The sequence below is a fragment of the Rhagoletis pomonella genome, unplaced genomic scaffold (assembly GCF_013731165.1).
Source record: "Rhagoletis pomonella isolate Grant_MI unplaced genomic scaffold, Rhpom_1.0 Rhpom_scaffold_00032, whole genome shotgun sequence".
NCBI classification, from domain to species: domain Eukaryota; kingdom Metazoa; phylum Arthropoda; class Insecta; order Diptera; family Tephritidae; genus Rhagoletis; species Rhagoletis pomonella.
Genome location: NW_023458586.1, coordinates 325415 through 338352, shown reverse-complemented (window position 1 = coordinate 338352; position 12938 = coordinate 325415). Strand labels below are relative to the sequence as shown.

The 12938-nt window shown below is 38.6% G+C and overlaps 1 protein-coding gene across 1 annotated transcript; it reads right to left on the bottom strand.

The window, feature by feature from the left end:
• Window positions 1-6139: 6139 nt before the first annotated feature.
• Window positions 6140-7366, bottom strand: LOC118749686 (the record flags this gene model as incomplete). The annotated part of the gene is given in 1 exon segment (XM_036484483.1): window positions 6140-7366. A coding segment is annotated over 1 exon segment (1201 nt), but the record flags the coding sequence as incomplete, so codon positions are not given.
• Window positions 7367-12938: the final 5572 nt, after the last annotated feature.

The following is a 12938-nucleotide window of genomic DNA, read 5'->3' as shown; positions in this document are numbered from 1 at the left end:
TCACATAACGCTGTTTGCAAATGGACTACTCATTTCAGCATTTGTTACGTCTTTTTTGCATTTCAGGTGACGATACATGATATACAGTGACGAGCAAAACTGTAACATGGTGAAACACTTTTTATTTCAGCCACCGCTATCTTTCCAAGTTCTAACGGCTTTCATACTTTTGTTGTATATTCTTATTGGTACACCCCTACTCTCTCTCTCTCACAAAGGAAGTCAATCCAACAATAATAATAAAACCAGCAGGCAAAAATTTAAATTAAGGCAAATGTTACAGTTTTGCACTCACTCTCAGTTTTGCAGTTTACAGTTATCTTTTCATTAGTTGAAAGTCAGATGACTTTTTTCTGTATTGTAATTTATTCATTATTATTTGTATTGTATTTATTCGGAGTGCAATGGGGTATAGTCGTTGCGCTGGGTATGCAGTTACAGTTGCATGGCTATACTCAATCCCGACTCTTGCGTCCTCGTTCGCGCACTCTGGGCAACGTGAGCAACCCATGTGCGAGATGCGGTAACCAATCCGAGTGGAGCCTTGGGTCACGGCAGAAAGAGAGGGAGCTTCGGTGGGGCCACTCTGACTTATTCGGTTTAAGGGCTCACTGAAGTCTGCAGCGTCTGTTCACCAGTAGGTGCGGCTGCAAGCGGGTGTCTGCTTGGAGCAAGCGGCTCGCTATATAAACGTGTATTTGGTTGCGAAACCACCCCCGTCCCAGCAATGGGTTGTGCGCTGGGCTTGGGACCCGCCACGTAAAAACCACTTCCAGTGGAGAAGCAAGGCAAAGCCTCGGATGAGACCCCCCCTTATGATGACGACCACGGCAAACGTTTAAAGGACTACGATTTGAGGGCATGCACCTGGAATGTCCGGACCCTTAATGGGGAAGGTGCCTCTGCCCGGCTAGTTGATGTCCTCGTAAAGGAGCGCAAATTCGGTGTTGGATTTGTGGTGGGAGAGAGACTCCGTTGCCGAGTACTGTCGTTCACCCCGGTGGACGAGCGTCTAGCCACAATCCGCGTCAAAGCGAGATTCTTCAACATCTCGCTCATCTGCGCCCATGCCTCGACGGAAGAGAAGGATGAGGCATCCAAGGATCTCTTCTATGAGCGCTAGGAGCGCGCATACGAGCGCTGCCCCCGTCATGATATCAAAATCGTGCTTGGCGACTTCAATGCCAGGGTGGGCAAGGAAGAGATCTTTGGAACCACCGTCGGAAAATTCAGCCTCCACGACGAAACATCCGACAACGGATTGAGGCTGATCGACTTCGCCGGGGCCCGATACATGGTAGTATGCAGTACTAGGTTCAAGCATAAAAAGATCCATCAAGCTACGTGGCTGTCTCCGGATCGAAAAACGAGAAACCAAATCGGTCATGTTGTGCTAGACGGAAGCCACGCTTCCAGTGTTTAAGACGTACGCACACTCCGAGGCCCAAACATCGACTCGGACCACTATCTTCTTGTAGCCAAGATACGCACCCGCCTCTGTGCAGCAAAAAATGTGCGCCCAAATATGCAAGGAAAGCTTAACGTCGAAAAGCTGCAATCACAACAGACAGCCAGCGCTTTCGCTACTCGACTCTCACACCTGCTCTCAGAGAGCACTCTTCAACAAACCGACATATGCGAGCAGTGGAACCACATTTCCCGCTCATTAAGTACCGCCGCCGAAGAAGTAGTCGGATTTCAGCGAGCCCGAAAGAACAACTGGTACGATGAGGAGTGTCAGGAAACTGCAGAAAAAAGAGATGCCGCCTACAGGGCCACGCTGCGATCGGGCGCAACGCGCGCTATGTGGGACCGCTATAGGGATCTGAAGAGGGAAGCGAGACGTATTTGCCGCAATAAGAAGAGAGAGGCCGAAATACGTGAGTGCGAAGAGCTTGAAATGCTGGCCAACAGGAAGAATGCCCGAAAATTTTACCAGAAAGTTAGGCGACTTACGGAAGGTTTAAAGACCGGGGCGTACTCCTGTAAGAACAATAATGGCGACCTGGTAAGTGATGTCCAGAGCGTACTTAAATTATGGAGGGAACACTTTTCCGCCCTACTAAATGGAAGCAGCACGGAAAGTTGTGGAGAAGAAGAACCCGAGCCCGCTGTCGATGATGACGGAGTCGACGTTCCACCGCCTGACTATGACGAGGTACGTATAGCAATAACGCGGCTGAAAAACAACAAAGCTGGTGGAGCTGACAGCCTGCCAGCTGAGCTATTCAAGTACGGCGGCGAGGAGTTGATAAGGTGCATGCATCAACTCTTGTGTAGAATATGGTCAGATGAACGCATGCCCGACGACTGGAATTTAAGTGTGCTGTGCCCAATCCACAAGAAAGGTGACCCCGCCATTCGCGCCAACTACAGCGGGATCAGCCTTCTAGGCATAGGTTACAAGGTCTTATCGAGCGTACTGTGTGAAAGACTTAAGCCCACCGTCAATGAACTGATTGGGCCTTATCAGTGTGGCTTTAGACCTGGAAAATCCACCATAGACCAGGTATTCACAATACGCCAAATCTTGGAAAAGACCCGGGAGAAAAGGATCGACACTCACCACCTATTTTTCGACTTTAAAGCCGCCTTTGACAGCACTAAAAGGAGTTGCCTATACGCCGCTATGTCTGAATTTGGCATCCCCTCAAAACATATACGGCTGTGTAAAATGACGTTGAGCAATACCACCAGCTCCGTCAGAATTGGGAAAGACCTCTCCGAGCCGTTAGCCACAAAACGGGGTTTCAGACAGGGCGACTCCCTTTCATGTGACTTCTTTAATCTGATGTTGGAGAAGATAATAAGAGCTGCAGAACTGAACCGCTCAGGAACAATTTACTACAAGAGCGTGCAATTGCTGGCTTATGCCAATGACATCGACATCATCGGTAACAAAAACCGCGAAGTCTGTTCTGCCTTTTCCAAGTTGGATAGGGAAGCAAAGCGAATGGGTCTGGTGGTAAACGAGGACAAGACGAAGTATCTCCTGTCATCAAACAAACAGTCAGCACATTCACGCCTTGGCACCCACGTCACTGTTGACAGTTACAATTTCGAGAAAGTAGAGAATTTCGTTTACTTGGGAACCAGCATTATCACCGATAATAATGTCAGCATTGAAATCCAACGCAGAATCACTCTTGCCAACAAGTGCTACTTTGGACTGAGTAGGCAATTCTGGAGTAAAGTCCTCTCTCGACGTACGAAAACCACGCTCTATAAGTCACTCATCATGCCCGTGCTGGTATATGGCGCAGAAGCATGGACAATGACAACATCCGATGAGGCGGCTCTTGGAGTGTTTGAGAGAAAGATTTTGCGGAAGATTTACGGGCATTTACGCGTTGGCGACGGCGAGTACTGCAGACGATGGAACGATGAGCTGTATGAGTTTTACAACGATATGGACATAGTGCAGCGAATTAAAATACAGCGGCTCCGCTGGCTTGGTCATGTCGTTCGAATGGACACCGACGCTCCAGCTCTGAAAGTATTCAACTCGGAACCCGCTGGTGGTAGCAGAGGAAGAGGGAGGCCCCCACTGCGATGGAAAGATCAGGTGGAGAAGGACTTGGCTTCACTTGGCGTTTCCAATTGGCGTCAGTTGGCACAGAGGAGAAACGAATGGCGTGCTTTGCTGAACTCGGCCAAAATCGCTTAGGCGGTTACAGCGCCAAAAAAGAAGAAGAAGAATTTATTCAAGAAGTGATTACCAGTAAATAATATGGTTAATCGGGAAACATAAATATAAATAATATATTTACTGCGAAAACGCGGGGCCGTATGAAAAGCGGGAAAAAATTGTGGAGTTCGCCACATGAAAATGTTAAGACTGACAAAAAATATTCAGGCATGTTCTGCAAATCGTACGATTTCAAATCGGCGCGATTTGCAAAGTATTGTTGTGTATTTGTAATCAAAGTATTAAATTTTTCAAATGAAAACTTCTAGAAACATATCGTTTACGTTATATCCATCGATTTGGTGCCAAATTTTTACCTCTGGGTCATAAATCTTCCGAAATAGATTTTGTAATTCGCACCGATTTGAAATCTAACGATTTGCAGAACATGCCCGATAGCCTAAAATGTTATCAAGGACAAAGGCAGTCTGCCAAAAAATATTACAGTCGATATCTTGTGAACTTAGTAGCAGTAGCGCTGCAGCCACTATTACAGAAGCGCTTAAGGTATTAAAATTGAATGCAAATCAGTAGACAGCGAGGCGAAGAGTTGTCAAATTGAACGCCAAGGCATGATAAAAGAAGAAAAAAGCAAATTTGATCAAAATACATGTGCGAGAATGGTAGCATTTTGCCGGATCGCACGAAAACCGGACCGTTGCCTATTGGGATATGTGAGGCCTTACAGAATGCAATAAAAAAAACATATTTTTAAGTTTCAATTGAAGGTTATTTGGTCTGACAATACTAAATTAATCGCTTTCAATCAAATGGCCGGGCATGGTATTGGTTCAAAGACCCAAATTAAACCTAAGCGCACCATTTAAGGCAAACTGTGAATCACAGTAGTCGGTCAATAATAGTTTGGGGTTGTATTTCTAAAATATTGTTGGTCCGTTAGTACGCATTATGCGTAAAGAACAGTATCTGTTCATATTTCAACAAAATTTACAAGATGTAGTCGAAAAATGAGAGTTTCTGCTGAAAAATCACCCAAAACATACTGCATATTTTCGCAAAAATTGGATGCAAAAGCAAAAATTTGCTATTTTGAAATGGCCTCCACAATCCGCGGATGTGAATCTCGAAAATTTGCGAAATCAACTAAAATCGCAGCTTACTAAGTATCCAAGTCTGTCCAATGGAGTACATGAGCTATGAAAGCAAACCAGGGTATATGGGAGGCTATACCTCCAGAATCTTTACAGAAATACAAATAGGGGCCAAATTGCATCAAGGAACTAAAAAAAGAAAAATTATACTGAACATTGTGTGAGCAATTCTTTTTTTTGTGAAAATTGTCCGAAAGTTATTAAAAATGTATGAGTGCAAAACTGTAACATCTGCCTTAATTTACATTTTTGACTGTTCGTTTTATTATTATTGTTGGATTGACTTCAATTCGTTATGAGAGAGCAAGTACAGGTGTACCAATAAGAATATATAACAAAAGTATGAATGTCGTTAGAACTAGGAAAGATATCGGCGGCTGATATAAAAAGCGTTACACCATGTTACAGTTTTGCTCGTCACTGTATGTAGTTACATAAAGGTACATATTAATAAAAAATTTAAACTATTAAAATTTATTGTTTTAATGATTAATCCCTATAGTCTTCTGTAAATATATAATGTGAATCAGTTTAAAAAATAAAATTGTCTTATTTGACTTCAAATGTTTGCTGCTTTTGTATTTTTCTATACAAATATGAAGTACTGTCTGCATTGTCTACTATAAACGTTCATACCTGTCGCAGAAACGAGCAGAAAAATAGAAAAATTTCAATTTTGTTCTCACATGAACTAGAATTTGGTATGCACACACGCCGCGAAATTCGGGAGAGTAACGTGAATATGGCGTCATGGTAGATTTGCCGGTGGAGAGAGCTGAGAGAGATCTATCAGTATCTATATGTTTTGCATATATATATGTACATGTATATTACACAGGCAATACACAAAATCTCCTATGACGTCATATCTCTGTCAAAATTTTCAAGAGAGAGTAAGCGGTATCACAATCAGCGCCACCTTCTGTATTCGTTTCACCATGCGATGTGACGGTATGTCATACTTGACATGTACAGACAAGTCAGCTTGTGTGTATTCTGCTTAACAGCGCTCTTTTACAGATTACTGATACTAAGGAAGTTCTGTTGTTTATCTCATTGAATAAGTTTGATATGTGGCTGGGAAAGTTAAAAGGGACCAACGGGTCGAAATAATCGATTTTGACTTTTTACCGATTCTTGTAGTAGATTTTACGCTCATTTTAATGCAACAACCGCAGCTTTCTAGCTCCATCAGCTTTTCAAAAATTCACTTCAAAAAAGGGCATATTTATAAGAAAACCTACAATTGTAAAATAAAGTACTTTTTCTCGAAAACCTATTTCGAACCATAGGACCTTTTTAACTTTCCCAGTCCCATATATTTTTTCTGTGCAACTTACATCATCTGCGTGAGAGTCGTATGTCAAATGGTTGCTTGAAAACGGATGTGATTGTACACGATGGTGATCACGTGTTTCTCGGGAGTATTCGCCTTGATATTTTTTCGGTTGTGGCGGCTGTTTGCGGCGATGTTGCAGACGGCTTTGAGATAGTGGCTGCTGTTGATACTGGCGAGAATGCTGATAATCGTATTCAGTAGCATTACCATCAAAGCCGTTGTCATAATCGTAGCCAATGTCGACGGGCGCAAATGCGTGTTCGTAAACGTGTTGGCCCGTTTTGGACTCACCATCGCTGTTATAATCATAATATTCATCATCATCATCGCCGTACTCAGTAATTTTTTCACTGCTAGTCTCTGTAGGCATGTGGCTACTATCAGACTCTAAGATTATACCTATAATATTATCCGTACTAGTGCCTACTGACTCCGAATGTTCCTCCACATATACCGTAGCGTTATCAGCATCTTCGTTGATGTGACTGCTTGAACTAAAAGGTGACTCTTCCACATACACCTCTCCATTGTGGCCAACATGTTTCGACTTCGCATGCCAGTTCAGTTGAATGTCATTAGCTGATGGCGCTGTGCGCTTTGCGCCACTGGAATTTGATTTTGATTGAATTTTGTGATGATTGTAATGTAGCTGCTGCCGTATTTTCCTTTGATGGTAATAATTTTGAGTGCTTTCGTTAACCTCGTCAAAGGTAATTGTGTGAGTCGATTTTTTTGTCACATATGTAGGATGCGGTGTCGGCTTAATCAGTCCCATTCCACCCGCAGCCGTCTCACGCCAAGCATGTATTGAGTTTTTTTGAGTTTGAGTGCGAAGTACTTTATCCTTATAGCGCCGATGCTGATCACGACTATTGCGATTAAAGTGAAGATGATTTTCCAGCTGTGTTTGCATCCTTGATTCTGAATGTTTATGCCTACTTTGATATTGATTGTGTAAATGCTGACGAATGCTCCAACTTTCAGTTACGCCTGCAGTTGTTGATAAGTCTTTAGCAATTTCGGTCTTATCAACTTCAAAATGGTGCTGATGCCTTATACTGTGAAATGGTCGAAAGTGCGACAATACTGTTTCGGAATCTGAATATTCGCCACCGCTATCGTAATCATAGCTGGCGGCCAGCGGCTGGGCAAACTGCGGCCTAAGGTGAATTAGCACTACAAACGCCAATAGAGTTTGCATTTTTATTGTTTATAAAGAAATGAAAAGGCACACTGCGATTGAATGAAAAACTGAGGTTTAGGGTAGTGTTGGATCTCTTGCAGGCAATTTTGTTCTGATAGTTTGCTTAAGAGTTTTTCGGTTACATTCACGTGCTTCTTTTCCGCTTTTAATGGCTAAACAAATTTCACTTTGTCACATTTTTTTGTGAACTATACACTTACGGTAAATTCTTTTCTCCCAAAAAATCTACCAATTCAAAATATGTTTATAAAACACTCAACCTTGCAAAAGTGCACGTTTTTGCTTTATCTAGCTCACGCATTTCATAATATTGTCGGTTTAAGCAACCATCTGCTTTTCAGGCCAACCATATCCCCTGACATTAGAAAAAAGCTATCTTTGGACTTTTATTTAATTTGAAATAAAATAACACACTTCAATAAAATTCGGTCGTATTTTATCTCAAGAATGGGATCGACCTCTTCTATAGATTTTTTGATGCTGATTTGAAGTTAATTTACAAAATTTTTGAGCACATGCAGTTTTTGAGAAAAAAAGGCAAATTTCAAAAAACAATTTAAGTATAATTTGGACGTAATTTTTCCGAAGAGAAAAACCACGTATTAATGAAAATCCAATTCGTTTTTGGATTCTACCTCATGTCGATAAGTTTATTAGAAATGAGTGAAAAATAAAAAAAACAACTCAGTTCTTCAAAAGCATGCACTTGTTTTATCACAAACACGAAAATCTCTATCTATGAATTTATTTTAAAAACAAAGTGATGTCATCAACAAATCAACATTAAAAAATCAATATCCCAGATTCGTCTTTAGCCAGTCTTTTGTCTCTTAACACTTTCCACGTTCTTGAATGAACTCATCAAACATTTTTGTTTTGTGGATCCTAAGGTGACCAGAATTTTTTAACATTCCAATAGAACAAATTCTCGAAGTACAAACACAAAAAAAAATTATATTTATTTTAACACATAAATAACGAGTAAGTTAACAATTCAAAGTTTCTCTAAACACAAGTCAAACAAGTTAATGGTACACTGCGTTGCATAATTATGTATAAGATCGCACCATATTAACAAGTTTTGACTATTTATTTATAAATTATTTAATTGTAATTGTATAACTTGAAAAAGAAATTGCTTTTGTTCTTCGTCTTTCGTCAAAGTTCGATTATAATTTTGTGTCAACGCTATACCTCGTTCAGCGATTTCATTAACATACCTAATACTCTTAGGGCCGTTTTCTAATGTAAGCAGTAAAGTTGCCTTTACTAACAGGGCAGATAAATTGTTCCTCACTTTAAAGTGTTTTCGTTTTCTTACCTTGCCGGTAAAAATAAATTTGTTATTCCGTATAGTGAAACTTCACTACATTTCCGAGAGTGAAACTTCACTACATTCGTCATAAAAATTCAAAGGTTGGCAATGCAACATAAGCAAATATAGAGCAGGAGCAACTGTTAGCAAAAACCAAACCCTTGGTTGAAATATCTCATATATCTGACTCATGAACCAAAACCAAACCAAAATTTAAAGTTGGGTACAAATTTTAAAGGTTGCATCGGGTGAGCAACAGTTTATCGATTCGAGAAATTAATGCGCTGATGAGAAAACGAAAACTCGTATATCGAGACGATAAAGTGGCCGGTAAACTAAAGGTAGATGAGAAAACGGCCCTTAATCGTCTTAAAGACAACCAACTCTAGGGTCATGTTTTAGAGAATTTAATGCCCTACAAAAATATGCTTAGAAAAAACTTGTATCCCTTTTTTAACGGTTCAAAAGTTATATCATTTTTAATGAAAACTATTTTTTTACATTTATTTACGTAGAAGATTTAAAATGCCCACCGACACCCCTTAAAATAGAAATACAAATTTTTTTGCGAGAATTTCCTTCTCAGTAAATAGGTCATTTTAAGGCCATAAATTCGCTAGGTTAGTTATTTTTGATCACCCTAATATATAAATACAAGAATTACTCGTTTAAAATAATAATAATAAGCGGCAAATTTACCGCAAAATACCCCTCAAAAAAAAGACTGGATCCGCCAGTGGCCTGTTTTATTTTTGACTATGAACTTGGATGTTAAATAACACATTTTCTAAATTTTTTTAAGCATATTTGCGCCCCAATTCAACAATTCAACGAACATACTTGTTTTGAGCCATCATACAAATGATTTTATCAAGATAAAAAATTCCCACACACAAATATTGCCACTGATAAAACTTATACATATCTGGCAAACAAAATGACATATGTTAGGCAAAAATTTTCGCCTGTGAAATTTTTTTTTCGCTACAAAATTCATGCAAAACTTAAGTAATTGCTAAAATTCATAAGTATACTGATGGTTTTAGCGACCTTTCTACTTGTAATTTAAAACTTTGCAGGCTCGAGGTCAATTTTAAAAATTTTTTATGAAAAGTTTTTATGAAAGTTTTTTTTGTGTTTCTTTCCGATATATTTCGGTTACGCTTCGGTAACCGTCCTCAGGGCAAAGTAATTTACACGTCCGCACTGTTTGACGTGGAGTAACAAACTCCACGCAAAAAACGCATTACTTCCAAAAGTGTAAAGAATGAGCAGGTTTTTATTTCTTCTTACGAAAGCTAAAAACCCGTACTATTTAATAAAATAATAAAAAATAACATCTTTTTACATATATTTTTTATTCATTCCAAAATTTAGGTTTTTTTTAAAATTTGGTTTAAAAAACTTGTTTTCTGGAACACCGCTGGGACACCCTGTGTTTAATTTTATTCCAAATTTTAATTCCTGTAATTCTCTACTATCTATATGGAAACAAGAAAAGACAAATCAATATTTTATTTCAAAGAATATATTTTTGAAACTTTTTTCTGTGAAGAGCTTATTAAAATTTTTAGTATAAAATTTGTCGACTTTAGTGTTTTCCTGGCGGCATATAATTTTTTTTTTAGAGAAATGTCTGTTTAATTATTTTTAGTGGATAAATTGTCTTTACAAAAATACGAAACAAGTTCACATTACAGATAACGAATTTTTCGATTTGCACCCACTTAGGCGGCACTGTGCGGCGTCGTTTTTCAATTTTGTACATCTACATTTTGAGGCACTATTTGGAACGAACTGTGAACAACCCATATACATATATGTTGCGGCACAGTGTCTCAATGCTTTTCGGCAATTTTTTACAAGCGTAGCTTGAACAAAGGTGAAGTGAGTGGCATGTGCACTTTATATAATGTTTCAGCCCGCCTAAGTCTCCAGCCATAACATTGGCTCCTTCAGTGGCCAAACCAATTAGGTTTCTTATTTTTAAAGGCAGGATTGGCAAATGTTTAAAAGGTACAATTGGCAAATATTTATATGAAAAATTATGTTTGAAATATGTATATATTTTTATAATTAAGAATTTAAAAACTTAGTTCAACTATCCGACCAAAATCTTACTTTGCCGACCAACCTACCAAATGAAAAAGAAGCGACCAAATTCGGTCGGAAAAGAGCAATAGTGGCAACACTGTGCCCGAGTTTCAACTCGAGTATGCACAAACTTTTGCTTGTTTGGCTTATGGTAGTGCAGCGATCAAAGAAACGCAGCGAGTATGATGAAACTGAGTATATTCCACCCAACATCCATAACCAAGAATGATTGAATACAAGATTGCGCCCATGAGAGAGGATTTTTGGGCGTAGTTTTTGCATGACGTCATCTTGGTCCAATCGCGAGAGAAATGCCAAAACGCATAGGAAAATATATAAACCATGCCGAATAATGTGTTAATATCAATACTAAATGGTCCAATTTTGCAGGAATTAACAAATAAGCAAAGTTTAATTAAATAGGAACACGTAGCAATGATTTTGGGCATGTAGCCCTTTAGGTAAGTACGATTTTCAGCACTTGCTGGTGGTTGAAAAAATGCATGAAGTATATGTAAAAAATATATTTTTTAAAAGCAAGCGTTTATTTAACATGTGCGATCAAAGGAATAAAATAAAGTAGGGTAACAAAAGATTTTTTAGCATGAAAATTTTGTCAAAACTGCACTAAAATTAATAAAATAAAATAAGTTAAGGTCTCGTTAAAGTTATTAAAAGCCATTTAGTGAAATGAGTGTAGTATACGTGGTATTGTATGTACATGCACATCATGTAGTAAGCTGACATAATAGTTCGTCAATATACTCTCATTTACATTTCCCCTATATTTATGTATATATTTATGTGTTTGTGTTTCTTGTCTGTTTGAATATTGTATATGTATTTATTCTTAAATGTTGTCTTGTTCAGGTTTATATAAAAATATGTTTATGTGTGTTGAAATGTGTGTTTTCATATTGTAAAATACTTGTACATACCCACCAAACAATTTGTGTTGCCGGCAATAAGAAAACGTGTCGCCCTCGGAAACAAATTTATTGCCGGTAATATTGCCATCGAATCGATTTCCTATTACCGGTCGCTCTAAAACGTCCGCCGAAGGCAACTCGCCTGGGTGAGTCGTTTTCTTATTACCTGAATGAGTCCTTTTCTTATCGCATCAGGCGATATTTGGAATAATTTTATTCTTCTTAATACTTCATTTATTTTTTTGTATACCAAATTGCAACTTACAATCGGAATTAATTCATTTTCTCGCTGTGAGACTTCCTATTTTTTCAATCTTGTCCTTGGGCATAATTTAAATGCTTTTGGCCAATTCTATTGACGGCATATTCATAAGTTTCGGAATTTTTGAGAACTTTTTTATTCAAAATTGACATGAACGAAGGGGTGTTGCCGATTTGTCACCACAGCAATAAATCGGTGAGTCGCCAATTTGTTGCCATTGACGATTGTTGCCTATTTCTCATGTTTTGCATGGTGGGTATATTTCATTCTGATTTTTGTATGGATTTGTGTATAAATATTCAAAGGGGCGTATACCTGTTTGGCTCGTTGAATGTATAGAAAAAGGGGAGCAGCTGTACGTGACTCGTTGGAAAAAATAATTTAGCGAGTAAGAGTTTTTGAATTGAAAAATGTATAGTTAGAATCAGAATAAATGTGATCGTCGAACTGAATATACATATTTGATTTTATCCCGGGCATCCTACAGCTCAGAAGTAGGGATCAGGCGAACATTTAATCATTTTTCTCAAAAGAAAATTTTAATTTTTTTTTCTTGGCAAAAGCTATATAAAATATTAAAAACTGCGAAATATATTGAAGAACGAGAAATTGAAACAAGAAGAAGTATTCTGTAAGAAGCCGAAGAGGGAAATTGAGTGTCCTGCAAAGGAAATAAATAGCGTCTTGTGTGCAGCTCAGAAAGGAAATGGTTTTTTCAAAAACTTAAAAGGGAAAAAGAGTGTCCTGTAAAAAACTGAAGGAAGAAAAAGTGTGGCGTTCAAAAAACTTGAGAGGAACGGAGTGTCCTGTAGAGAATTAAGGGAGGTAACGGGTGTCCTGTTAAAAATGTAAAGGAATTGATATTATATAAGAGGAGCTGAGAAAGCGATAGTTGAAAAAGTTTGTAAAGACAAAAGATACATATACCGAAAAGATAATTTTTTATAGTGGAAGAACCAATTTGCGCTAAGGATTATTCGATGATTCAGTTGCGT